Source organism: Lutjanus erythropterus, chromosome 15 (genome assembly GCF_056507025.1).
Source record: "Lutjanus erythropterus isolate fLutEry1 chromosome 15, fLutEry1.hap2, whole genome shotgun sequence".
Lineage (NCBI taxonomy): Eukaryota > Metazoa > Chordata > Actinopteri > Lutjaniformes > Lutjanidae > Lutjanus > Lutjanus erythropterus.
Genome location: NC_139331.1, coordinates 29,387,638 through 29,413,586, shown reverse-complemented (window position 1 = coordinate 29,413,586; position 25,949 = coordinate 29,387,638). Strand labels below are relative to the sequence as shown.

The 25,949-nt window shown below is 39.6% G+C and overlaps 1 protein-coding gene across 4 annotated transcripts in view; it reads left to right on the top strand.

The window, feature by feature from the left end:
- daam1b (dishevelled associated activator of morphogenesis 1b) overlaps window positions 1-25,949 on the top strand; it is a 76,596-nt gene that overhangs the window by 42,605 nt on the left and 8,042 nt on the right. For 3 of the 4 annotated variants that reach the window (XM_084736849.1, XM_084736848.1, XM_084736850.1), the window contains exons 2-20: window positions 561-851; window positions 5,549-5,638; window positions 13,083-13,154; window positions 15,006-15,100; window positions 15,500-15,833; window positions 15,946-16,056; window positions 16,203-16,306; window positions 17,345-17,411; window positions 17,525-17,642; window positions 19,837-19,975; window positions 20,188-20,246; window positions 20,345-20,532; window positions 21,230-21,547; window positions 21,633-21,740; window positions 23,907-23,936; window positions 24,260-24,357; window positions 24,456-24,540; window positions 24,877-24,983; window positions 25,639-25,727. In XM_084736849.1, coding sequence (XP_084592975.1) covers window positions 666-851; window positions 5,549-5,638; window positions 13,083-13,154; window positions 15,006-15,100; window positions 15,500-15,833; window positions 15,946-16,056; window positions 16,203-16,306; window positions 17,345-17,411; window positions 17,525-17,642; window positions 19,837-19,975; window positions 20,188-20,246; window positions 20,345-20,532; window positions 21,230-21,547; window positions 21,633-21,740; window positions 23,907-23,936; window positions 24,260-24,357; window positions 24,456-24,540; window positions 24,877-24,983; window positions 25,639-25,727 — 2,398 coding nt within the window. In that variant the 5' untranslated portion in view covers window positions 561-665. The remainder of the gene's footprint in view (window positions 1-560; window positions 852-5,548; window positions 5,639-13,082; window positions 13,155-15,005; window positions 15,101-15,499; window positions 15,834-15,945; window positions 16,057-16,202; window positions 16,307-17,344; window positions 17,412-17,524; window positions 17,643-19,836; window positions 19,976-20,187; window positions 20,247-20,344; window positions 20,533-21,229; window positions 21,548-21,632; window positions 21,741-23,906; window positions 23,937-24,259; window positions 24,358-24,455; window positions 24,541-24,876; window positions 24,984-25,638; window positions 25,728-25,949) is intronic. The other variant, XM_084736851.1, reaches the window with a different exon arrangement.

Here is a 25,949-nt window from a genome sequence, read left to right as displayed (position 1 = left end):
ATTAAGTTAATCAGTTTAAACGTTGAATATCCTGTCTTTATATCGTATTTAATTGAAAATAGGTCAAAAAGTTTTTGTGAATCATTGCATTCTGTTTTTTATTCATGTTTTAGACCACATCCTGACTTTTTTTTGAATTGGTGGTGTACTTTCCCTTCAAAACTTAAGACTTTAATTCATTAACCATCACCCGAGGGAGACGGTTAGCTTATAAGTGTGGAAAACTCAAAGATAGGTTTTGTGTTGCTAATAAGTAACAGTTCTGCTCATGACAACTTGGCTGTGTTGTTTTTGTGTGTATGTTGTGTTGCTTTGGGGCTTTGTATTTCATCTGAGAGAACAGATAGTATTAATACATGTATTTAATACCATTCAAATGGGCATGTCTTGGTGTTTATGGACCTAATTATCGTCTATTGTTCATCTATCTTTGAGGAAACTCTGCTTCTGTTACTGATTTGTGTGGATGCCAGTTTAAAGTCACAAACTTCGTTCCGCTCTTTGAGACTGGATTTAGTTTTGTGGTGAAAGCTCATGGTGTCTCCTCTCCGTGTCCACAGTACTCTCTGACGGAGGCCAAACCCTGAGGTGGAGGAGGCTGTAAAGAGGCCCCCAAAGGAGCCTCCCACCCTCCCTACCTGACCAGCCGGACGCATCGGACAACCATGGCTCCTCGGAAGCGCGGCGGCGGTGGCCGCGGTGGCCTCTCCTTCATCTTCTGCTGTTTTAACAGCAACGACCACCCAGAGATCACCTACAGGCTGCGGGAGGACTTCGCCCTGCAGGCCATGGAGCCGGCACTGCCGATGCCAGGATACGATGAGCTGGACGGCATGTTCTCCGAGTTGGTGGTAAGACATCCTTTATCTTGTTGAAGAAATTCAGACCAGAGTGATTATAAGACTTCAAAAGAAACATTTATTCAATGTTTCAGTAAGTATCTTTTAAATTTGAGTCTGGTGATCTTCAGAAATCCCCTGGAAAGCTCCAAATCCACTATAAATTATTGATCCTAATGAAGTTTTGCCTGTAGCTGAAGCCTGGTGGAGCTCGCTCTTTCGTGCCTTGGACCTCCAGCACTGTCCAAAAAACTATTGCAAACACATAAATGAGTCATACTGTTGCACTGGGTGACTTATTTTTTATTACCATAAGTATGGCCACTGTAGTTTACTTTGAGTTAATCCTTCATACACCATCCTGCTGCTGTAAATACTCACCACAGAAACAAATGTGTATTCATCTGCCGCTCAAAATAATCCCCAACAAATGCACTGTTAACTCCTGTTGTTAGCCATATTTGCCAAAAACTACAGTACCCAGCTGCTGCAGAAAATTATTTAGCCTTATATTATAAACTATACCCCACAGACAGGGAATTAACGTCAGAAAGTCTCGAGAGACGCATTAACACATACGGGTCATGGCCTTTTATGGCAGTGGAAAAAAAGTATTGAATATAATCTGCCTTATGCTTTAAGAAACTCTTATTGAAGCAGTTTTATAATTTTCTTATTCATCAGGCATCCAACTTAGCAAGTGAGACGATGATAATCAAGCATTTTTTTTCATTTCATCATTATGACATTTTAAAGACTCAACTATTAATAGTGGAAAGTATTGTCAGATTAATCGATAATGAAAATAAAAAGTTGCAGCCCTATTTATGAGCAAGACAGATCTGACGGAAAAAATAATTGTTCAAAAGCAAAATTATTCACCTTATCACAATAATTTTGTTAAGTTGTGTATGATGAATTTAGAATACTTGTACTATACTTTGGATTGATCTTAAAAAGGGCTGCACAATTAATCAGAATATTGTTGAAAAAGCAGCATGGCCAGCTGCAAAATCCAAAAAACAAAAGCTGTAAGTTTTTAATAAAGGAGAAATGTGTGACAAAACAGCATTATAATGAAGAACTGGGGTGCTGCAGAAACATCTTGGCCTACAAATCTTGTTCTACAGATTTAAGTAAACATGTTTGTCTGGTATAGACCCCAAGAAATGTCGCACTGTGATGCAAAGTGGTAATTTGCACAAACGCAATATAATTTTTTGACCATATCATGCACACTATCATGTCTTAATCCATTTCTCACAAAGCAGATACAGTAAAACATGGTTTTGTGTGAAAGACAGCTCTTTCTTTAGTTAATATAATTATCCAGGAACAACGTAAAGCCCTTTGGAAATCTAATAACCATCCTGCCTCATCATGACGGATAATGGAAGATAAATATTACCACTGAAATACTGGTCAATGTTTTCCTGAATTTACAAGAGGATTCAAATATTTGTCTTCATTCAGTGGCTGTTAGCATAACAGACATGTCTTTAAATAAAATGTCTTAAAAATATTGTAATTACCTCATAGTTTACACGGTCTGTTACATTTTAAGACATTCACAAACAAACTGTCACTTCCTCCCACTTGACACTGTCTTGTGAGTAACGGGGCCAGGCCGCTATTCTTCCTCTGTCTTATTGTCACTTCTAATTTGTCGTGCTCTCCTCTCTCTCCTGCCCCATTTCCCTCTCTCCCGTGGTTGCCACAGTAATCTAAGCATGACATTTTTGCACATCAATAGAGCTCATTCAGGAACTCTTAATGTCTCGGCCTCCTCCATCTGCTAATTGCTTGTTTTTGTCTACCACCCTTTATGAAGACATAATTGAGTAACTTGAGTGTGACGACAAGGAGGCTTTCAGTTGCTCTGTTTACCAAAAGAAAACAGCCACGTGCTTTTCTTTTCTCCCAGTATGAGCCACCATGTGCGTGTATAATCAGAACGGGGTTGCTGGAAAACAGACTAAGTTGGGTCCATCTGCTCTGTTACGATCAATTAAACACAACTTTTAACTTGAGGTTAATTTAAAGAGTTTTCCTGTAAGTCGAGGTGAAGGTTCTTTTCCCTTCGTACATTCAGAGACAGAGAGCCAGTCTCATTTTGAAAGGGATGGTTCGGAATAGGGGTGCAACTAACAATTAGTTTCTTGATTAATCGCTTAGTTGTTTGATCTCTAAAATGTCAGAAAATTATGAAAAATGTTGATCAGTCTTTTTTTGTCATAAAGGAACAAAAAGGAAAAATATTCACATTTAAGATGCTGTAATCAGAGAATTTTGTTTTACTCTAATCGATTACTTGATTCAAAAATATTAATTGAAAATATTCTAAATATAGTGTGCTCATAAACAGTTATTGATGTATTTTTTAGATGTCTGTTATTTTAGGTGGCTAAAATACATTTTACAGCTGACCTTGTCCACAGCAGCACATTGCTCAGCTTCCTACACCAGTACTCCTGCTGCCTCTTCAAACTGGAGGTGTGCTGACTGTCTACTGTGGCTAATACACTGATTTTGGCTCAGTGCCTCATACAACAAAAAAAAAAAGTGAATTGTCTCTTTAAAACAAATCTGTTGCAGCATGTAACACGTAGCTGCTCTTTATGATCAAAAGAATCAATTAAATATAAGGTTGCCTAAGGGGCCGTCCACACCAATAACAATAAAAATAACTGTGGATTTATTGTTTTAAAACTCATTGTAACTCAGTCCAGATGGCCCTCTTGCTAGTAAGATTATGGACCCTAACTAAAGCTAAATCAATAGTCCACACAATCATTTTAGGACATCTGATCATTGTACATATTGATTCACGGGACTTGATGGCTGTAGCAAAGAACATCCGCACTGACAATTCCTATGATGAGTAGTTTCCGTAAAACATTTAGCAATCACTGCATTGGGTAAACCACATTAACTCTCTAGTTGTTTTTTAAATAGCCAGTAAGAACAAATGAACCTCCTGCTGTTTAGACTACTGACTGTATTTCCCCCTGGAACTTAACTGCTTAAAATCCTTCTCATGACTTTCACCCCCTTATTCCACATGAATCTCATTTAAACATAATTGCCTTTGGAATTGACTAAAACATGAAACAGAAAACAGTTAATTTTCAACACAAATCTGCCGTTAATTGCGTCCCGATGCTGTAATTGCATTTAGACATGCTCAGAAAGTTCTTTGGTATTTAGTCCAACACTTCCCAGCAGCACCCTCTGTGTGCCTCTGTGAAATGATCTGTTATAAATTGTGACGCATGTTGTCTCCAGATGTTTGTTACCACATGTCGAGCAGACCACGCCTTATCTCTCCCCCCCATTACTCACACGTCTAAACCCAGTGAGACATCTGATTTGACTCAGAGTCATATTGAATTTACAGTGATATCCCGCTGATGGGGAAGAGATTCAGCACAAACCAGTCTCAGCTCAGAGATCTCTGGTGCAACTGCTCCTGGCACGTGTTTTTATTTTGGGGGAAAACAGAATTGATTTATGTGGATAACATAATCTCTAAAGTTTGCAACGTGATGATTTGTTAACTTGTGCAGCCGTGTTTTTAGAATGATGCTCCTAATCATTGAATATTATCTTCTCCGTACAGTCTATAAAAGTTTGTGAAGACATAACACAACCCCAATTCCAAAAAAGTTGAGTAAAACACAACTAAAAACAGAATGCAGTGATTTGTAAAAACTTTTCCACCATATGTTCAAAAAAGTTGGGACAGCAGCATGTTTGTGAAAGTGAAAGTCTTTCTTATTCTTGCTTTATATACGACTTCAGGTGCTCAACAGTCCAGGGTCTCTGTTGTATTTTTTTGCTTCATAATGCACCACACATTTTCAATGTGAGACAGATCTGGACTGCAGGCAGGTCAGTCTGGTGCCTGAACTCTTTTACTACAAAGCCACACTGTTGTAAGATGCACAGAATGTGTCTTGGCATTGTCTTGCTGAAATAAGCAGGGACGTCTCTGAAAAAGACTGTGCTTCTTACGAACTGTCTTGGTTTTTCTAAAGTGTTTCCAAGCCCGTGTAGGATTCTTTATACAAATATGTGGGTTTTTAATGCAGTGCTTCCTGTGGGTTCAAAGTTCATGGATATTCAATGTTGATTTCCAGCCTTGCCCTTTACATGCAGAGATTTCTCTGGATTCTCTGAATCTTTTTTGAAACTCCTAAATTCCTGCAGTTTATGATGAAAAGCATTCTTAAAATGTTGGACTATTTGCCCACACAGTTTTGTACAGTGGTGAACCTCAAACCAACCATGATTGTGAATGACTGAGCCTTTCGATGATGTCCCTTTAATACTCAATCATGATATTATCACCTGTTATGAATTAACCTGTTTACATGTTGGATGTTTCAAACAGGTGTTTTTTGAGCATTACACAACTTTCACAGTCTTTTCGTTGCTCTGGTTCAAACTTTTTTGGACATGTTGTGAGCATCAAATCCAGAATTAGTATAATATTTACCAGAACAATGAAGTTTATCAGTTTAAACATTAAATATATTGTCTTTGTGCAATAAGTTCAAAAATGATTTGCAAATCATTGCATTCTTTTCTTATTTACATTTTACATAGCATCCCAACTTGTTTGGCATTGGGGTTGTGGCTTTTTCTCTTATGAACCTTCTTCACCAACATTTCTTAACCTTTTCTGCTTTTTTTCCCCAACTTTGCAGGATGAACTCGACCTCACAGAGAAACACAGGGAGGCCATGTTCGCCCTGCCTGCAGAGAAGAAATGGCAAATCTACTGCAGCAAAAAGAAGGTAAAAGACTCACCGTGCATTATGCTGAACTGCACGTCAGCCTCCACAAGCTTTCTGCAGACCAGACAGGCTGCTGTTTTTGCTGAATAATGTCCAAGCTACCGAGTTTGTGTAGCTAATCTCCTCCCTCATTGATCTGTTAATACCTGAAGCTGTGCTTTCACAAAACAACTTAGACCACAAAGCTTTTGTGTTACTGTATTTCTCTGGTCAAAGCAGGCTGTAGCGTGAGCTTGCGGTCTGTATTCTGTGTCTGTTGAATGCAGGTATTTATTTTTTTCATCTGTAATGTCAGATTCATACTGCTACTAATCAGGATATAATCCTTTAGCATATTTGTGTCCTGAAAGTATAGTTAGGGGTTTTGCTTTTTATTTCTGAGGACACTTATGCCTTTATTAGATGGTACACAGTGAAGAGCTGATAGAGAGGAGAGGGAGTGACATATGGATGACATTATGACTCAGCAAGAGACATTACAATTACATGGTCAGCATCTTAAACCTCGAGGCCACCAGGATGTCCCTAAGATTTTACCAAAGCACAGGGTGTGACATGCAGTAGTCTTTATTTATGGAATAAAACACAAGGAGAGACCATTTAAAAAGTTAGAGTAATCAATGTGGACCAATCGGCTCACACTACAAGCTGACATCACAGAGAAATCTATCAGACCAGTCAGGTCGCACTAAACAATTACATCATTCATAGAAACATGCAGCTTGAAAAGATCATCGTACCACAGGCAAAAAAAAATGTATAAACTCCCATGCAGAAAAAGATTCATGAAAGTTTAACTGGACAATTACAAAGAAATGCCAGGAAAAATATTCAAAACATGTGATTCAAATCCGGTTGAAGCTTGACAAAATTGTCTTGTAGAGTCTGTCCTAAGACAAAACAAGACAAAAGTGGATTAGTTAGAAAAGTGCTGCAATCAGAAATGTGCAGCGCTGCAAGACCCACCCCTCTGAGCAGGGACTTTTGGGGGGTAAAATAATGTCCCTGGAATTTAATTTAGACTCTGGTCCCTGCAGTTGGAAACACACCGATTTCCTCCAAAGGTTCCTAGTCCGGGGGGGAAAGTTCTTGTAGTGGAAACGCATCTGAAGACCGTGGTTCCCAGACTTTTTCACAGGGACCCCTGAACTGAAATTAGACCACTGACCCTCACTTGATAAAATTTTGTCCGAGGCTCCTGCATCTGATAAGATTTTTGCTTTTAGGGGTTTTATTTATTTATTTATTTTAAAGGTGTTCAGTGTTTCCTCTGTATTTTTAGCTATGGTGCTTTGGCCAGTAATTCTAGTTTTGACTCATATCTGATGCTGCTTAGTTGTTAGTTATGCTTGAAGTTGAGATTCTAATGTTAAAAATAATTTTTATTATTATATAATCATTATTTCTAAAGCATCTGGACCACACATAGTTTAGTTATAGATAATACTGAGGCACAATTACAATGTTTACACATATTGCAGTGGTTTCCTTGTTGTGGTGGTGCACCACTGCTAAATGAAAACAGAGAAAACACTGGTCTATGAAAGCCAGGACCAAATAGTTATACACGCTGTCACTCTGTGTGACTTACGGATGGAATTACAGCAAAAAAAGATTATTCCCCTTTTTTACTGGGGACCCCCTGGAACTGCCTCAAGGACCCCTTTTGAGAATCACTGCCTTGAGGTGCCTTTTACTATTGTGAATCTCATCCACCGTGATCCCATTTATATTACTTCTGGTCTTCTGGTCTAAATACTTCATGAATATGCTTTTAAATATTGAAGCTTTTGCACCGGACCTCCCACACCTGGTATTTTTGGTATCAACTATATTTTGTCTAAAGAGATACAGTAGATAGGAAGCTTCAAACGCTCTGCTCAGTGTCAGAGAGAAACATTTTAGTAACAAACTGTGCATTTAAGTTTGCAGTATAAACGGTATATGTGCAGTATAGGCAGTATAACCAGCCTGTAAGGTACTATAATTGAAGGCATGCCACTATTAATTATCTAATACACAGAGAAATTCCTGAACGTTTCGAACATGCCACTCCAGTACCATTAAGAGCGCCGTTTAATAACTTTATTCCCTCAGTCTCAATTACAGTCACTTTTCTCATCACAACATAATCAGATCAGAGCTCCACCGCAGATAACTTGCCTAAGTGGATGTTACACAAGGTGGATATAAAAATAGGCATATGTAGAGGGAGATCAGCCAGTTCCATTAGATAATCCACTAACAGAGAAGGCACTGTCAGGAATTATAAAGCACTAAAATATATTAAAAAACTTCAGAATTCATTAGTAGTTTCTTGTGACTCTGGGTACTCCAAGGTTCTGGTCCCATTGTTTGATTGTCCTCCCTGATTCAAATACAAAAAAATATGGCACGTTTCTTTAAAAGGAGGTTTTTTTTTAGTCATGCAGTTTCTCTTTTTAGATAACACACCTGTCCCATCAAAGCGTTCGTGTAGCCATAACATACTCCACCGCTCTGTGACAGTGTCATATTTCATTATGTCTCGTCTTCATGATGAAAGGACTGTCAGCTGTCCCTGCTTCCCCTGTATATTAATCCCTCCTCGGCATGCAGGAAATCGCAGATGCCTGGTCCAGTCTGGATCAGCTCGAGCTGAGATTTCCAGCAGCTACCACTGAATGCGGCCTTCGTGTTTTTACTGCAGTGTGTCTCAAGGCCGTAGGTATGACTGTGTAGGATATCCTGTCCTGATACGCAGACAGGGCATACAGATGTATTCATCTTTTCCTACATCCGGTTACAAACTGGAGGTGAGGAGTGCTGGGACTTAATGTGATGGATGGATAGTTTGCATGTCAGTGAACAGCACAGGTCTGCAGAAAACACAGCTGCAGAAAAATACACTGTGCTGTACTGGTTGCAGTTATGCTGTGTCGAAATTCATGCAGCAAAACACTGTGACCTTTTTGTTCTTGTTTACCTTTTGTGTTGAGAGTTTAAATATGAAAGAAAAATGTCAGCTCCTCTCATCACTGGTCTTGATACCATATCTGGTCCTAACAGTCCTTTAGTATACATATATTCTTACTGACCTTTAGGTTTGAGATAAATCTCAGAACCAATCAGCTATGATTTAGCCACCGGGGACAATTGCCAGTATTTCGGGCCTATCCAATATGTGGATAACGGACCTCCTCCTCCGTCTGCTGGTTCGCAACTTGAGATGCAAGAAAGGAGGTGGGGGTTAATCCAAATAAACAGATATCTGCATATGAATGCTAAAGCTAAATTGTTGACCGTTTTGTCCAATGCTGCCTCTTTTGCTCACCACTTAGACTTATACCTGCTTGTAACCAAAGCCCAGTCAAACATGATTGGTCAAAACCACTCGGACTACAAATGGAAATGCCTCTAATACCAAAATCATGTCCTTCACCTACAGATTCTGCAGATTCATTTGTAGATACCTGTTAGCAGAGATTAGCTGACATTAGAGTTCCTCAGATATTTTGGACCATGCATGTATAATTTTTGTAAAATACTCTTTTCTAATCAACTTGAAATCATTAAAGGACTAGGTCAACATTTTGAGAACTATGCTTACTCGCATTCTTGCTGACAGTTAGATGAGAAGATCAGACACCACTCTCATATCAAGATATTAGGAAGTCACCACTCCTGCCAAAGGTATAGTCCTCCGGATAACGCCCTGTAAAATCACATTTCACTAAGCACTGATGTTTTGATCTAGCAGAGAAACGTTTGTTTTTAGGAATAATGTGTATTGGTCATGCTGTAAAAGTTACAAAATGAAACCAGTGTGGCACAAATAACCACTAACACCAATTTTTCAGCCTGGTTTATTGAAGCACAAGTTAGCATCGGACTAACTTGGCATTTCTAGAAGTAATAAGTTAGAATAGTTTCTGTTAACTTTCATTTAATATGTGTAGGTGCAAGTCAGTGAGATGTGGCACTTTAATAAGTCTTAAATCATGTCCATAGTGGTCTCAAAAACCTTGTTGAAACCTGCAGAAACGCTGTGTTACCTCTGGGCAGCGCCAGGCTGGCTGTTTCCCCCTACTTCCAATCTAAAGTTAAGTGAACTTACTGCAAGCTGTAGCTGAATGTTTACCGCACAGGCGTGAGAGTGGTATCGATCTTCTAACTCAAGAAAAATGCAAACAAGCATATTTCCCATATTGCTGAACAATTCTTTTTTTTTTAGTTTAGAGTATTTTTGAGTCAGTGAATATGGTAAGAGGCCTAAGAATGTACATTACAAGCCATTAATCCTTTCCGGCTGAAAAGTATTGATGCACTTTGGCTTCACACGGCGTCCGCTGGCCAGCAGCAACAAGGCGAGTGATGGAGAGAAGGTAGAGGAAATGGAAACGGCTTAGTCAGTCTATGCTCCCGTTTCTACTGCGTCCCAATTAGTGACCTCATTAGGAGAAGTCCTGGGGCCCAAAGTAGCCTCACAAGGTGAAAATAAACCCCAAAATGTTGCTCTGCGTCTGTTCATCTTTTTAGAGATCAGGCAGAGTTGTATCAGTGTTGGTGTGAAGGCGGAGGAAGATTTGATGGAGCCAGATCTTTGTGTGCAGCATCGACCTGCAGGAGAGGGGGAGTAAAGAGTGACAGAGAGGAATCAATATTGCTGAGTTGGCAGCAGGCTCTGGCCCGGACTCAGACAGATACAAACTCAACATCAGAGGGGAAGGGTGCATGTGTGTGAGCGTGTGGAGAAAAGAGGCAAAGGAAGCGGCCGGTTTTCCAAGGCAAACAGGAAGGCTTCACTTCCACAGGTGCAGCTTTTGTGTACGAGGTGGGAGGGGGATGATAAGGGGGAAGGTGGGGTCATTATCAGGGCGCTCTGAGCCCTGCGACTCATGAGGTCGCTCTTTTTTTTGTTTGTTTTTGACAGTCATTTCTTGGCTTCAGAGGCCACGCCGGGCCTGGAGGAGATAAGTCAGTCAAAGCAGCGGCAAAGCTTGAGCTGTTTGGTTTGGCTGGGCACCTGAGCTGATGAAATCATGCTGCAGAGAATCAATCTTCCTTCTCCTCAGCTCTCTTCTAGGCTGCATCATCTGCCAAGATGAAGATTTACTGATCCGGTTATTAGCAGAGATTTTGCAGTTAGGTTTCAAATTTCATTCTAAAAAAAAAAAAGTTTTAAAGGGACAGTTCATTTTTCCTCTTACCTGTACTGCTCCTTATCCACTGAGATAGTTTTGGTGTCAGTTGCAGAGTTTTGGAGATATCAACAGTAGAGATGTCGGCTTGTGGTGCCAAAAAATACATTTGAAAAATTCTACACCATTGTCTCTTTACATAACTCACGACCCAATTACCCACAATTGCTCAGGATAATCCACAGACCTCGTTTGAGGAGTTTAATGTAGGATTAATGTATTAATTTTTTCTTTCTACTGTCCATCAACTGCATCACCGCACAAAATGAGCGATGCATCTACTTGTGGGGGGTGAGAAGCTCATGCTCATGACAGTGTGGGATATAAATAATAATCTAAGACAGTTCGCTCTTAAAATAAAAAAATAGTGCTGGTATTATCTCTATTTCCCTGGAAACACACAGGGCCTGACAAATAACTGCATTTGTCCAATAACAATACATTTGGCTCCTTTTTTTAGTGTTGTAACTAATTATTTTCCTTGTCAGTTATTTTGTTGATTAATCGATTATTTGTTTGGTCTATAAAATGTCAGAAAATTGTGAAAAATGTTTCCCAAGGTGAAATCCTGAGAAGTCTGGTCTTGTCCACAGCCCAAAAATATTCAGTTTACTGCCATAAAGGACCAAAGAAAACAGAAAATGTTCCCATTTAAGAAGCTGAAATTAGACAATTTAGCCTTTTTTCTTAAAAAAAAATTACTTAAACTAATTAATTGAGCCTGCAGATGCAAACTCACACTTTTAATCTCCCCTTCCAAGCGCTACATTAGCTACAAAACCTGCGCAAACAGTGAAAGGCCATATGTAAAGCCAGTTCTGGGCTGTTGTAGAACATGGATATGGTGGCCTTTAAGGACCCACACCCTCCGTAAATTTAAACAGCTCATTCTAAGGTAACAAAAACACAATGATTCTTTATGTTTAGGTGATTATACACGAATGAACACATACTTCTGAATATTATTTTCCATTTCTGACATGTACTTCCAATAAGTCCCCATAAATCTTACGCACTGGACCGTAAAGGAAAATATATAGTTTTGATATTGGGGTGAACTGTCCCTTTAATCTCTGAGCGGTCAGAGATATGTCTTCTCTTTAAAGCCAACTGTCCTCTCACCCCTAAATAACCGAGATTGATTCCTGTTTCCTGATGTGTCTTTGATCTTCACTTTCTCAAATGTGGAAAAAAATAAACTCTGAAATAAACTGTCCACTTTCCTCTCTCGTCGTGACCCCAAATAAACTGGAGACGTCTCAGCGTTTGAAGAGTGCTGACTCTTTTTAGATGCTAAAGGAAGTGGTCCCACCTCTCTGCGTCTTCTCCCTCTAATGGACTGAACTTCTTCCAGCACCCGCCCCGGTCAAGCTGGCACCGGCCTCGAGTGGAACAGCAGGATCAGATCTTCCTGTCACTGCACGATTCCTACAGACCGGCCAAAGGCCCTGCAGTTCCTGTCAGAGCGGCCAACTCTCTGCAGGCCGCGTTATTAACTGACGCCCAATTAGTTTCTGATGGTCACAGCTCGCTTGTGCTTAATGGAGCGAGAGTTGAAACGAAAGCTGGGGGGCCTTTTATGTACAAGCCAAGTTCATGATTGAGTCATTTTCTCCTCCAGCCCTTTACCTCCAGTTAGAGGATTAAATCATCTAAAAAATGTCTTGCAGCTAGTTTTTTTCCTTTCACTTGTAACTCACACAAACGTGCCTGTCAGGAAATTAATCTGAGCATAAATCAGGCCACGTCCCTAATCCACAGTTTTAACATTCATTTGCTAATCTCAAGATTCTCCCAAGCAGCTGTGCTCTCTTTTTGGCACTTCTCACCACCTCCTCAAACTCAGTGAAGCGCTCAGTGATAAAATGGGCTGGATATCTGTGTCGCCCTACTTTGAGTTCCTGCTCCATTTTGGGCTTTTGGCTATTTATGCCCCGGACCGTCTGTTCCCCGTGTGTTTACTGCTGTTTGTGTCTTTCAAAAGCCAATTGATGAAGTCCTCCTTGTGGTTTGTAGCTTCGCTTTGATGTATTCAAACATGTGACATGAAGCAATAAACCACTTGTCCCCTCATGTGACTTTTTCACCACGTTCTTATGTAACATTTCTAAATTCCAGTCATTCCCAGTTAATATTAATAAACCAAACAACTCTTTTTTTTCTAATAAACTTACCTCCTCCTATGTTTTCTCTTATCATTGTGTGACATTCCTTAAAAAACAATCAACAGCATCATTCATTCTCCGTTTGTCTTTGTTTTTCAGGAACAAGAAGAAAACAAAAGTGCAACTAGTTGGCCAGAGTACTACATTGATCAGCTCAATTCAATGGCAGCTGTAAGTAATAACACAAACTTCATTTATTCTTTGGACAGAAAAATGGTTGCAAAATAGTCCTGGAAGAAGAAGCCGTCCTCTGTTGCTCTTCCTGAGGTTTTTCTCTTCCTTATTCAGGGGTTTTTCCTCGTACTTAAATCCCTCTGTGTTGATAAAACCTGACATGACAAGTTTCAACTGAATGAAGCCAGTAGTGAGCCAATAAATTGTTTTAGTTCAAATATCAGAGGTTTTCTTTCAGCCAACCTATTAGTAACACAGCAAATCGTTGTTAAAGGGAAAACTCAAAGCTTTTTATGCAAACGTTCAGTCAGTGTTGATGGTAAATGTAGTCGTGTGTGCTACATCGCCCAAGAAAGTTGAGTTCTCCTGCTGCAAAATCTGTGGTTCTTCCTGCATCCAGTGATGTCACAGTGATGTAGTTGGTGTTAAAGAAGAACTACAGGCTCTTTCAGCTTGTATTTATAGTCTCTGCCTCTGAGTAACCAGTAGGAGTGGGAGACAAAAAATCAATTCTCTTAATTACCGTGATTGATTTTTTTACGATTCCTGAATTGATTTTTAGATTGCTGAATCAGTTTTTCCTTTAACAACTAACCAGTGCTTAGTTTGTCAGGTTGATGCTAACACATAATGGGAATTCCCATTCATGCACTAATGGAAATTAGCATTGCAGTAATACCATCTCAACAAATTGATCTATTTAACTCAACTTTCTTAACATAAAGGATCAAAACTCACATCTGTACAGGGACTCAGGGTTCAGGGGCTCTATTCATTTTGGCCATCATCTTATTTATTGTGCTACACTGGCTTGTTGAACAGAAACAGCTAAATATTTACTTCAGAAAGCATTTTATGACTTTTATGTGCAGTATAGAAATGATGCTGCTGAAATAAAACTCAGAAAGACTGTCTGACCTGATGTGTGTTGTTTTATGACTCATGTTGAATTAGCACCCAAATATCATGATGACTATTGAATTGGTATAAAATTGTATACCCCAGTCCTAAAAGGTCGTGCTAGATGAGAATATGTTTCCCTATATATCACACTCAGTTGCTTCAGTTGACTACATTTAGCATTTATACTGATTAGAAATCCACATAAAAAGTTGTGAATTTTCCCTTTAAATGATATGAGACTACCATTGTTTCTGTCCGCCACGTACTGTATCTTCAATTCAACCCACAAACCTCATCCTGTGGCAATTTGTCATAATGAAACCAAGAAGCAGCTTTTTAGCTTTTAGCCTTGTATCTTCCCTTCTGGGAATTAATTTTCCATGTGAGTGTGCGGACATGTTTGGAAATCAGGAAAATTAGCCTCATTTTGGCTTTGAATCGTTACTCTTCAGATTCAGACTTCAGATTCAGATATGTACAAACTCAAACAGACACACACACACACACACACACACACACACACACACACAAGCGGGGGGGATCCCAGTGACTAAGAGAAGTTCCTCATAATCACGAGTCAAGGACACAAAAACCCATAAGAGACAGTGTCATCCACATGACATGATGAAATACAACCCATCAAAAAAGAAAAAAAATACAGTTGCTATATATATACAGATGCAGTCAAATTCAGTCCAGTTATTACAAAAAGGGACCACAAGATTCTTCCCATTTATGTTGACATTTTGAATAATTACATAGCAGTTTCCCCATGTGAATTTGGTGCTGTCATCTTCCCGTCTTTGAGAAGTTTTTGTGCGAGTGCCATGCCCATCAACAGAACTGATTAGATGTTCAGAAGACTCTTAACTGTTCCAACACACATCCAAAGAGAGCCAAGTCCCTGTCTCCCATCTTTATGATGTTTAATCTTTTGTTGAACAGAGAAAGACGCTCCTCGCTCTGGAGAAAGAAGACGAGGAAGAGAGGAACAAAACCATAGAGAGCTTGAAGACGGCTCTGAGGACACAACCGATGAGGTGGACAAATTCTTCTCTCTCACGTCACTCTGTCCTGTCTTTTTTTTAAATCTCCTGCCCGTCCTTTATGTATAATGTCATCAATCGTCACATCTCCTCTCATTTAACCTCCCCTCACCTCGTCTGTCAGTCTTTTCAGCTCCTCACAACAGTATGTAAATGAGTCCTTTAAGAATCGAACAGCCATAAAGGTCACTGCAGTGTTGGTTAAACATTTTTCATTGATGTGAATGTACGCTCTAAACGCAAATGTCCCAAGTTAATTATTTCATTTACTGAAGACACTTCAGTTGTAGTACAAGGATGTAGAGGCTGGACAAGTAGGCATACAGACAACAAGCGACAATCTTTCTTTGTCACTAAACTCGGATGATTTCTCTGTGCCTGCTCCCCTCTCAGGTTCGTGACTCGTTTTATCGACCTGGATGGCCTGACGTGCATCCTGAACTTCCTGAAGAGCATGGACTACGAGACCACGGAGTCGCAGATCCACACGTCCCTGATCGGCTGCATCAAAGCTCTGATGAACAACTCGCAGGGCCGCGCCCACGTCCTGTCTCACTCCGAGAGCATCAACATCATCGCTCAGAGCCTGGCCACGGAGAACATCAAGACCAAGGTGGCGGTGCTGGAGATCATGGGCGCCGTGTGCCTGGTGCCCGGTGGGCACAAAAAAATCCTGCAGGCCATGCTGCACTACCAGCGCTTCGCCTGCGAGAGGACGCGGTTCCAGGTGGGTGGGAGCGATTAAGTGCACAAATCTTTTGCAGACAGATAAAGTCACTTAAAAGCAACAGTGTGTGAAGATTTTTTTTTAACTCCTGTAATGACCTGTCATCCCGCAGACACTTATAAACGATCTGGACCGGAGTACGGGGCGATACAGAGACGAGGTCAACCTGAAAACAGCCATCATGTCCTTTATAAACGCTGTGCTGAGTCAAGGCGCTGGAGAGGTGAATTATAGACATCAGACTGTTTTAATGCTTCCTTTCACACTCGAAGGTCATCACGTCTTTCAGGCTCTCAGTCATTACACTCTTTAAAACGCTGGGTCCATCTTTTTTTCTACTAATTTTTTTTTTTTTTTTTTCAAATATAGGCAAGTCTGGAATTCCGTATCCACCTACGATACGAGTTTCTCATGTTGGGGATCCAGCCTGTGATCGATAAGCTACGTTCTCATGAAAACTCCACATTAGACAGGTGAGACGGAACAAAAAAAAACTTATTGTCTCAATCCAAAAAGTAACTGGAGTTCAGAATCTGAACAACAGCTGCAGTTTACTTTAAAGCTTTAAGTAAGCAGATTCCAGTCATGTTGGGCCAAATGGATACAGCACTCGAATACAACTGAACCTGTTTTTTTTTAATTTCATCATCTATTTCTTGTGTAAACAATTAGCAAAATTATTTCCCTGTTAGTTGTCTAAAGTGATTTAAAGAGAAATGTAAAGATATTTATTCCAGTCTCCTCCCAGTCTCTTCCCACCTGTGTCTTTTCTTTTTTTGTCCGTTTTTGATTCTTTTACATATAGTTTGGTTGATTTTGAATGTTTTTCTCTGTTTTGTGCTCGTCTTTCTTTATCACCTGTGATAATATATAAACACAAAATTGAAGGTATTATGAGAGGCCTAAGTTTTAAGACAGAAAGACGAATGATTTGTGAAATTCTCTCAATAAATAATCATGAATTAAAAAGGAAGCTGAACAACATGAAATCAAAGCAATAAGGGATTAGCTTGATCTAAGAAAACATCCATAAAACCACATTCACATCCATAAAATCTTTCATTAATGCTCTAAAATAGCTGATTCTTACCCAGAAAACACAATAGCACCCTTTGAACATGTCAGGTTTTTAAATATTCCCAAGTTTTGTGAAAGACATCAGATCAGATGGCAAGACATATTCTGTCTTAGGTTGACTATTAGAATATGTCGTGTTAAAAGAGGAGGTATAATAAGTTAAAGCTCCAGCCTGTGCTGTTTTGGTCAATGTAATGACTTATTGTTAACTATTTATCTTCATGTGAAATTGTTCTTGAGGACTGAAATATATTACTACTACTACTACTAATACCACCTTTCTATGACTAATTGATAAAGATATTATATTTTTATTATATTTTTTATTTTTTTTTAATAAGATATTTCTAAGTTAAACTTAGTATATAAGTGCATCACTTTTGCATTCTTCCTCCTCTAATCCTGTCTTTTCCTCTCATTTTTCCTCCCTCCAGGCATTTAGACTACTTTGAGATGCTGCGGAACGAGGATGAGCTGGCTTTGTCAAAACGTTTTGAGTCGGTAAGGGGAAAGAAAATTGACTAAAAACTGACATTATTCTTGCATGATTATGTATGAATGTAACATATTTTACCGGAGATATTCACTTCCTCGTTGTTATAATTCTTCTCCAGGTACATATAGACACCAAAAGTGCCACCCAAGTTTTTGATCTCATCCGCAAGAAGATGAACCACACTGACGCATACCCGCACTTTATGTCTGTCCTGCATCACTGTCTCCTCATGCCACGTGAGTCTTTCTTTGACTGATTCATTGCTTATAGATTAGATCAGATTATTTGAACTGGGATTAGAGAAGCAGAGAGGAGCACCAGCATGGAAGCTAAGCAATGAGCTGCTGTGGACAGGCATATTTCAGCCACTTAAAAAGGGAACACCTAAAAAATCAACATCTGCTTAACTGTACGCTATATTTAGAATATTTTCACCGCTTTGCTTTGCCATCAGGCAGCTTTTTCCAACTGAAAACCGCCGTTATATGAGCCAAATATCGTTCTCTCCAAAGCAACCAGACTCCATTGATAAAACAGGTCATTTAACCTCACAGAACACAGGAGTTGCTGCATCGATCAGTTAGTTTGTTTGTGTTTTTGTTTGACTTTGGTGAATGCAAACAGACCTTTTGAAACACCATAGTCAAACAATTTCACAAACTAACTAACAGATCAGAGCAGCAGTAGACCAGCATCTCTCAAGTTCTGTGATGTAAAATGACTGATTTTACCTATGGACTTTGGTTGGTGTGAAGAGAGCAATATTTTACTTATTTTCCTCTCAGAAAAGGTTGTCTCATGCCAAAGTAAAGCGGTGACACTATTCTAAATGCAGTGTATATTTAAACTCATGTAGATTTTTTTGCTCACCACAATCTACTGTTGATAATTAACTAAGAAAAAGTAGCTCATAATCTGAACTAGTCCCTCACTTAAACTATAGAACACATCTGGATCTACTTTCACACAGAAATAAAATCTCTCGTGTCGTAAAATGTGATTAAAAGACACCAGTAAATTTAAAATATCCTGAATTATAATGAGGCTCCAAATGCAGCAGTTGTGTTACTCCCACAAAATACACAATCCATCTGTATCCTTCTGGTTTCTGGCCAAAAAGATAAGGATGTTGACTTTGTCCAGATTAGACAGCCCAGAAATCAGATAAGCTTGTTCCCAGCCAAACCGAATCCTCTACTCGCTCAGAGACTGTCGTGGGCTAATATTTAATTTTTGTTGCAAAAAAAAAAAAATCAAGTCTGATTGCAGCAAGCCAGATTTTCTCACGTCACCTGACGTGAAAACAAAGAACCACCAAACAGCTGCAGTAGATTATTTCTGTGATGCTCACCTTCCTCTCTGAGTGACTTTTTAATGAGTCTCAGTTACTTTCATGAGGCATTAAGACTTTAATTAACACTTCAGCTGTGAATATGAGTGTCGTCGTTTAGTTCATGAAGTGGAAGGCTGTGATGGTACTTGGAATCAAAATAATATCAGTGCTTATGATTTAATGAATTTAACTTTTTTTAATCAGTCTGGTCTAAATATGTATATTTTATGTAATTTACATAGTTCAGTTTTGAAGCGTTATAATTCCAAGTCAACACATCCGTAAAGTAATTCTGACTAGTTTCAACTTTAAGTAATGATATCTATAACTCATTTCTCACTAGTCAAATTGCTGATTATTGATATCAGCAATTTAATCTGTCTTCCTTTTTAATTGGTCAGAACAAAATTTTGGAGGTGTAAAAAGGACTTCCCAATAGTCAAGATGTAAATATAATGTAATGTAAATATCTTGATTATATAAATATGGTAAGTAGGGTGCCATATCCAAAATAATTTGTTAATATGTCGGACGTATTGAAAATGCAGATAATCCTTTTTCAACATGTGAAAATATATTTGTAAATAATTTTAATTATTCATATTTGTGAAAAAGGAATTACTGATATCTAGAATTAAATTAAAAATATCTGAAAATCAGTTTTGACAAGTGTAAATGTAATTTCTACATTTGAAAATATATTTTGTCAAAATTGTTGTACAGATATCTTAAACAGTTCCACTACTGAAAACTACAACCCCAATTTCAAAGATCGTGGGACGCCATTTAAAATGTAAATAAAAACAGATTGCAGTGATTTGCAGATAATTTTCAACTTTTATTTAACTAAATATGGAACAAAGACAGGTTCAGTTATATTGCTGTGGCTTCCTGTATGTAACCTGTAATTATAGCGTCTCTCTTTAGCTCACCAGGGTAATTTTGGGATATTCTTTTGTTTTATTATAATCAAACAGCCACTACAGTCAATTCTTTCTGAGACACTAATGGAGATCCTGATCTTAATAATGACTGAGATGAATGATGAAACTCAAGCCAGGAGGCTGATGGGAAAATCTCTCTTCCTCTCTCCTCAGATAAGAGGAGCGGTAACACGGTGCAGTACTGGCTGCTGCTGGACCGCATCGTCCAGCAGATGGTCTTGCAGAACGACAAAGGTCACGACCCTGACGTCACGCCACTGGAGAACTTCAACGTGAAGAACGTAGTCCGGATGTGAGTCCTCAGAAACATGAATGAGTAACATGGAACAGATTACTCTGCTGCCAGAGTGAAGAATGGAGAACAGTGTTTGTGTTCCTGTTCAAAAGCCATGTGCTCACCAGTGTTGGCTCAAAAATAGCTTCCCCTCTAAAGTTCAGAAAAACAACGACTGGAGTTGTTCGTGTTGACACTGTAGTTAATTATGTGTGTCATCCTCTCTGCAGGCTGGTCAATGAAAATGAGGTCAAACAATGGAAAGAGCAGGCAGAGAAAATGAGAAAAGGTTTGTAAGATCGTGAATTAATTAACCCGAAGAAAAGTTTTCCTATTAAAATAACAATTTAAGTAAACTCAAACTAACGCTGTGACTTCTCATCACAGAGCACCACGAGTTGCAGCAGAAGTTTGAGAAAAAGGAGCGCGAATGTGATGCAAAAACGCAGGAGAAAGAAGACATGATGCAGACGCTCAACAAGATGAAAGAGAAGCTGGAGAAGGAGAGCACCGAGCACAAGAATGTCAAACAGCAAGTGGCCGAACTCACTGCCCGACTGCATGAACTCAGCACCGTACGTTGTCCTTCATTCTCCCCGGGTCACTTTGTGATATACTTAAAGTATAAACTAGATATTCACAACCAGGGGTGTTTGAGTTCATATAAGAGAAAAAAAACTGCGTACAATCATCCCTCTGTTAAGACTCTTCAGATGTTCAGATGTCCTGAAGCTGAAATGCAGAAATAGAAACTGTTCAACACTTCAGTTTCATTTCATATTGATTCATTACTTTGTTGTTGCACTTTGCCACAGATACCCCTTAGAGTGCTAGTTACCCCAGTAATGAAATAAAAATCCTTTTTTGTACAAAGTATAAGACTTTGATGACAAGTATTCTCCCAGTGTAGTCTGTAATATTAAAAAATTAGTCTAAACTCTGGTCTAATTACTCTTTGTAGTATTTCTGTCATGTGTTTATATGTACTGTTCCAAAATCACATCTCCCATTATTAATATTGGGTAGAAATGCTCAAAGAGATTGATACAAATGAACAGAAACTAAAATAACAGGAGTAAAACACTGGTGCAGAGAACTATTGTCAAATTGCTCCCAAGAAAAAGAAATGTACAATGTTGAAGAGCAACCAGTGATCGAAAAACATTTTTGCATGTGAAGCGTGGTCATGAAATGAGTAAATTTTTTTTAATAACGATACAAAATAAAAAAAAAAAGTAAATTAAAATCTCCCTGGTGTTTCTGTCCCTGCAGAGGCAGGCAGCTGTTGTTCCTGGAGGCCCTCCCCTCGCCCCCGGTCCCCCTGGCAGTCCCCTGCCTCCTCCACCAATGCCAGCTTTTGCAGGCTTGTGCCCACCTCCGCCGCCGCCTCCTCCTCCTCCTGGGGGCATGATGCCTCCACCACCTCCTCCGCCCCCTCCTCCAGGTGGACCCCCACCTCCTCCCGGACGCCCACCACTCGGAGGTGTTCCTCCCCCGCCGGGAGCACCCCTGGGACCATCCCTTAAGAAGAAGAACATTCCTCAGCCGGCCAACGCGCTCAAATCCTTCAACTGGTCCAAGTTAGCTGAGGTGAGAACGGTCAGGCAGAGCTGAATATATTCATGTTCTTTTTGTTAAAATATGAGATTTAAATATCTTTTTCTCCTCGGCTCAGAATAAACTGGAGGGCACAGTGTGGATGGATGTGGACGATGCCAAGGTTTTCAAAATCCTGGATCTGGAAGACATTGAAAAGACCTTCTCGGCCTATCAGAGACAGCAGGTACTGAGGATGATGCAGTTCATATCTCCATGTGGCAGTGTAGCATCAAAGAAGGCTGGGGGTCGGTGGGGTGGGGCGGGTGGCGAAGGGCTCAGCTGGCTTGCATTTTCTAAAATTTCTCCTGTTTTGCAACTTTGGATTTCTTAAGCAAAGTTGGGGAAGAGAGGAGGGGAGAGGTCAGATCATTTAAAAAAAAAAGGGGAGGAAAAAGTAAGGAGAGAAGTTGCCAGACAGATTTTTGGGGGTTCGTTAGATGCAAAACTTTCATGCTTGAATCATCTTAAACGCCTTCTTACATTTGACTGGAATGCTGTTTTTTTTTTTTTGGTTGCCATTTTTGATTGAAAATGCATGAGTGAGCTGCTCAGAATCTACCTTTTTTCCTCTTGTTGCTTCAGTTTGCAATTAATTTAGTGACTAGATGTTCATAATCAGTAGTGTCTTTGTAATGAGAAGGAGCATGTCTTTCAAGATGTCAACAGGCACTTTTGTTCCAGCTCAACCATCAACCAGTGCTCCAACATAACCCTCAGCATGTCCAACACATATGATAAGATGTAAACAAAAGACTGAAAATTAATCAATTGGAACACAAAGACAGCTTTCCCTAAATTTTGACCCTCACTGGGTGCTTTCACACCTAAAAGTCTGAACCAAGGTTCACTTTTTGGAGACACTGTTTACATTTGGTTCGGTTAGTTTTGGTCCTGTCGTCATGACATATATTGGGTTGTGTCCCTAAATTTGATATAGATTAGTCTGTCTGACGTCGGCATGTTTATAGTTCGACCGTGACTTTAGTGGCAGTTTATGGTGAGAGATGAATGAAAAGATTGTCATCATAGTATCATTATGGCTCCAACAGTACCAAAGTGAAACAACTGAAAAGTGTCTGTTTTTTCCAGTTTACTTTATAAAGTCGTCAGACCAGATGTCAATTAAACATCTGGTCTCCTCCTGTCCCCATTTGTTCCTGCAGCTCATTTTGTTTTGGTCATATCCTGTTGTAATTTCCTGTAATTGGTCTGAAAGTCCAAACCGTCCAAAAAATGGTTTCACTCTAGAAATAAACTGAACCGTGGTTCAGTTTGATCTGGACCGAGACCACCTCTTTTTGCCAGACCAGAGTGTGGCTTTTTGGCCTTTATTTATGTCAACTGCAGAAAGTAACTGGCCTTTATTTGAAGCAGGCTTGTATTAGAGGCAGGCCTTTATTTCTCATTCCCTCTGTTTGATAACTGTAATTGCAGGGCTGGGTATCATTTAGAATTTTTCCATACCAGTATAGGTAGTGATGCCTTTACGATACCAATTTTATAAATCCATTTTTGACAAAGTGAAAAGCTAGTAATTGATGTATATTAGCTTGGCAGTTAGGTAGCGTTTTGCTTACATTAGCTAATTTAAGGTGAGACTATATGCCGCTTTTGTGGGTTTTAGCATGCTCAGAATGTGTTTTTATTTCCAACATAGAAAAGCCTACCACCTAGCATTTCTAAGTACAGGAAACAGGAAAAGAGAACATTGACAGAGGTTCCACCTTTGTTTAACTGTCTTTAGAGCACACAGTGAAAAGGGGCGGGACTTAAGACATAACACACAGACAAAAAGTAATATTTGCATTTTTGAATCTAAAACAGGAAACTTAACAGACTGCTTAGTCCAGTACAAGGCATGATGGGAAATGTGGGCCATCGCTGCAATATTTTTGTACAAAGCCTCACTCCTATTTGCCGTTAAAATCGCTGCATAATACAAACTCAACACTTCCTCCTTTTCAAATTAAAAGCCCTCTAGCATTTCAACACAGTGGAAGTTCGTCATGAGGTGGTGAGAAACTTAAAATCAAATTGTTAAATGTAGAAGTTACGGCCAGTCATGAAGTATTTTTGTAAGTTTGAGTCCTGGGGAGACGCCTGGTTTGGGCCACACATAACAGATCTCCTATGTGCACACAGCATGAACTATAAGCACGTATTGATCACCCGAACAGCCACACATCTCACTGCTGCTCACTTCATCACTGATGGATCCATTAATTGTCATTCAAGTGCTGAACGAGCTTTGATTCATTTTGCTGTTTGTTTTTATGGGCTGCAATCACGTAACTGCTTTACTTATTCTAATGAGTGCTTACATCTTCCCTGCTTCCTGCCTGCATTTTAGGACTTCTTTATGATCAATAACAGCAAACAGGTGAGTGCACTTACACTACAGTTGATATACAGTCGTGGGTGTTATATACGTCGTGTCCTATCACACTTTCAGCTACGTCTTCTCCTTTAATGTGTGTCCAACAGACTAAACAACCTGTGAGACTTTTGTTCAGAGTCGTGTTTGCATGTACTCATGGATGTGTGTTTGTTTTCAAAGTGTCTGTACTGTATTTCCCTGGTTTGGTATTTTAGGGTGTTTTCTTCATTGTTGTGTGTCTGTGGGTGACTGTAACTAAAACTAACTGGTGCACGTTCATTAAAATATCCAGTTTCACTCTGACCTCTTCATCACTTTGCTGACAGAAAGAGGCAGAGGACGACACGCTGAGCTCTAAAAAAGTCAAGGAGCTGTCAGTCATTGATGGCCGTCGAGCTCAAAACTGCAACATCCTCCTCTCGCGGTGGGTTTATTTTAGCATCCTAATACTAAAATAAAACATCACGGACACCTCACAGGTTATGATATATTTTTAATGACGTCCTCCGTTGTGTGCTGCAGGCTGAAGCTTTCAAATGAGGAGATCAAGAGAGCCATTCTAACCATGGACGAACAGGAGGACCTTCCCAAAGACATGCTGGAGCAGGTACGCCACACATACAGCAGCAGCAGCAGCAGCTGTCATGCAGAGTGTTTACATGCACCAGCTCATAGTCTGCTTTCTCCAGTAAGCTGACTTCTTAAAAGTCATGTGAACCAGAAACCAGGTTTCTCTAAGTAGATTTTCCCTGGTAGGTCTCACATTTCTTGTCCCTAGTCTGCGTCTGATCCAATCATAGCAAAGAACTGGTCTTTGCAAGGAAGGTCTTAAATTTGCACTCAGCATCATTCATTCAGTCAGGATACATTCATAGTGCTCATTTTTGGCCATACAATTGTTATATTGCTCCTTTAAATAAAGAGTGTTTTCCTGCCCCTTCAGCTGCTGAAGTTTGTCCCAGAGAAAAGCGACGTGGATCTTCTGGAGGAGCACAAACACGAACTCGACCGGATGGCAAAACCTGACCGCTTCCTCTATGAAATGAGCAGGTATTTTATTTACAAAGGTCACCTTCTTGATTTTGTATTTAACAGGTACAAACATGAAACCCAGCAGCTTCAGGTCAGTGAAGCGTTCTGCAGATCAGACCCGCTGAGGAACAATAGCCATTGTTTCCTGTTAGTCAGAGCAGATAAATGAAATGACACATGGGTTTCTACTGAGCAGGGAACAATAGCTGTCTGTGTGAATCATTATTTCTAAATTATTTTGGTGAATAAATAGAGTCTGTAATGTAATACAGTATTTGTGTTATGTAAACAGTGTCACGTAAGATAAGAGGAACAATGGGAACAAAAAAATAGTTTTCTGCTTTGATTTTAGTGATTTACTGTAGTTGGGCAGTTTTCTGTCATTTGAGTTTACTCAGAGTACAGAATGAACTGGAGGACAGATGTCACTGTGGCATTCATTAGCCGCAGAGCCGGTGGTTTATAAACTGAAATCCAAAATGCTGCCATAAATAAGCTTCATTACCACAACTCAAACTTTATATGAGCCATTTAAGTAAGCACGCAGGCGGCGTGCCTCAGTTTAGTCAAGCACATTGTCCATGTTTGTGGCTTTTGTCTGAATGTGTGGATTTCCGTTTCTAATTTATTATTTTTGTCCTCCTCTGACACGGATTTTCCATCCCCTGAACAGGATAAACCACTACCAGCAGAGGCTGCAGTCTTTATACTTCAAAAAGAAGTTTGCAGAGAGGATAGCCGAAATGAAACCCAAAGTGGAAGGTGGGAAAAGTCTCATCAACTCAGAATTTTCTGAGTTATATTAATTATATCAATACAACGGCATATTGGGGCCATTTTAGGTTTCAGAAAGTTACAGAGCGGGTGAAGGGGGGGGAATATTTTGAGAAAAATATATTTCAGAGAAACTTTAGACTTTATAACCTCAGAGAATATCCAAATTTAGCTTGTAAATTTGTGATTTTTTTTTTTTTTTTTTTTCTC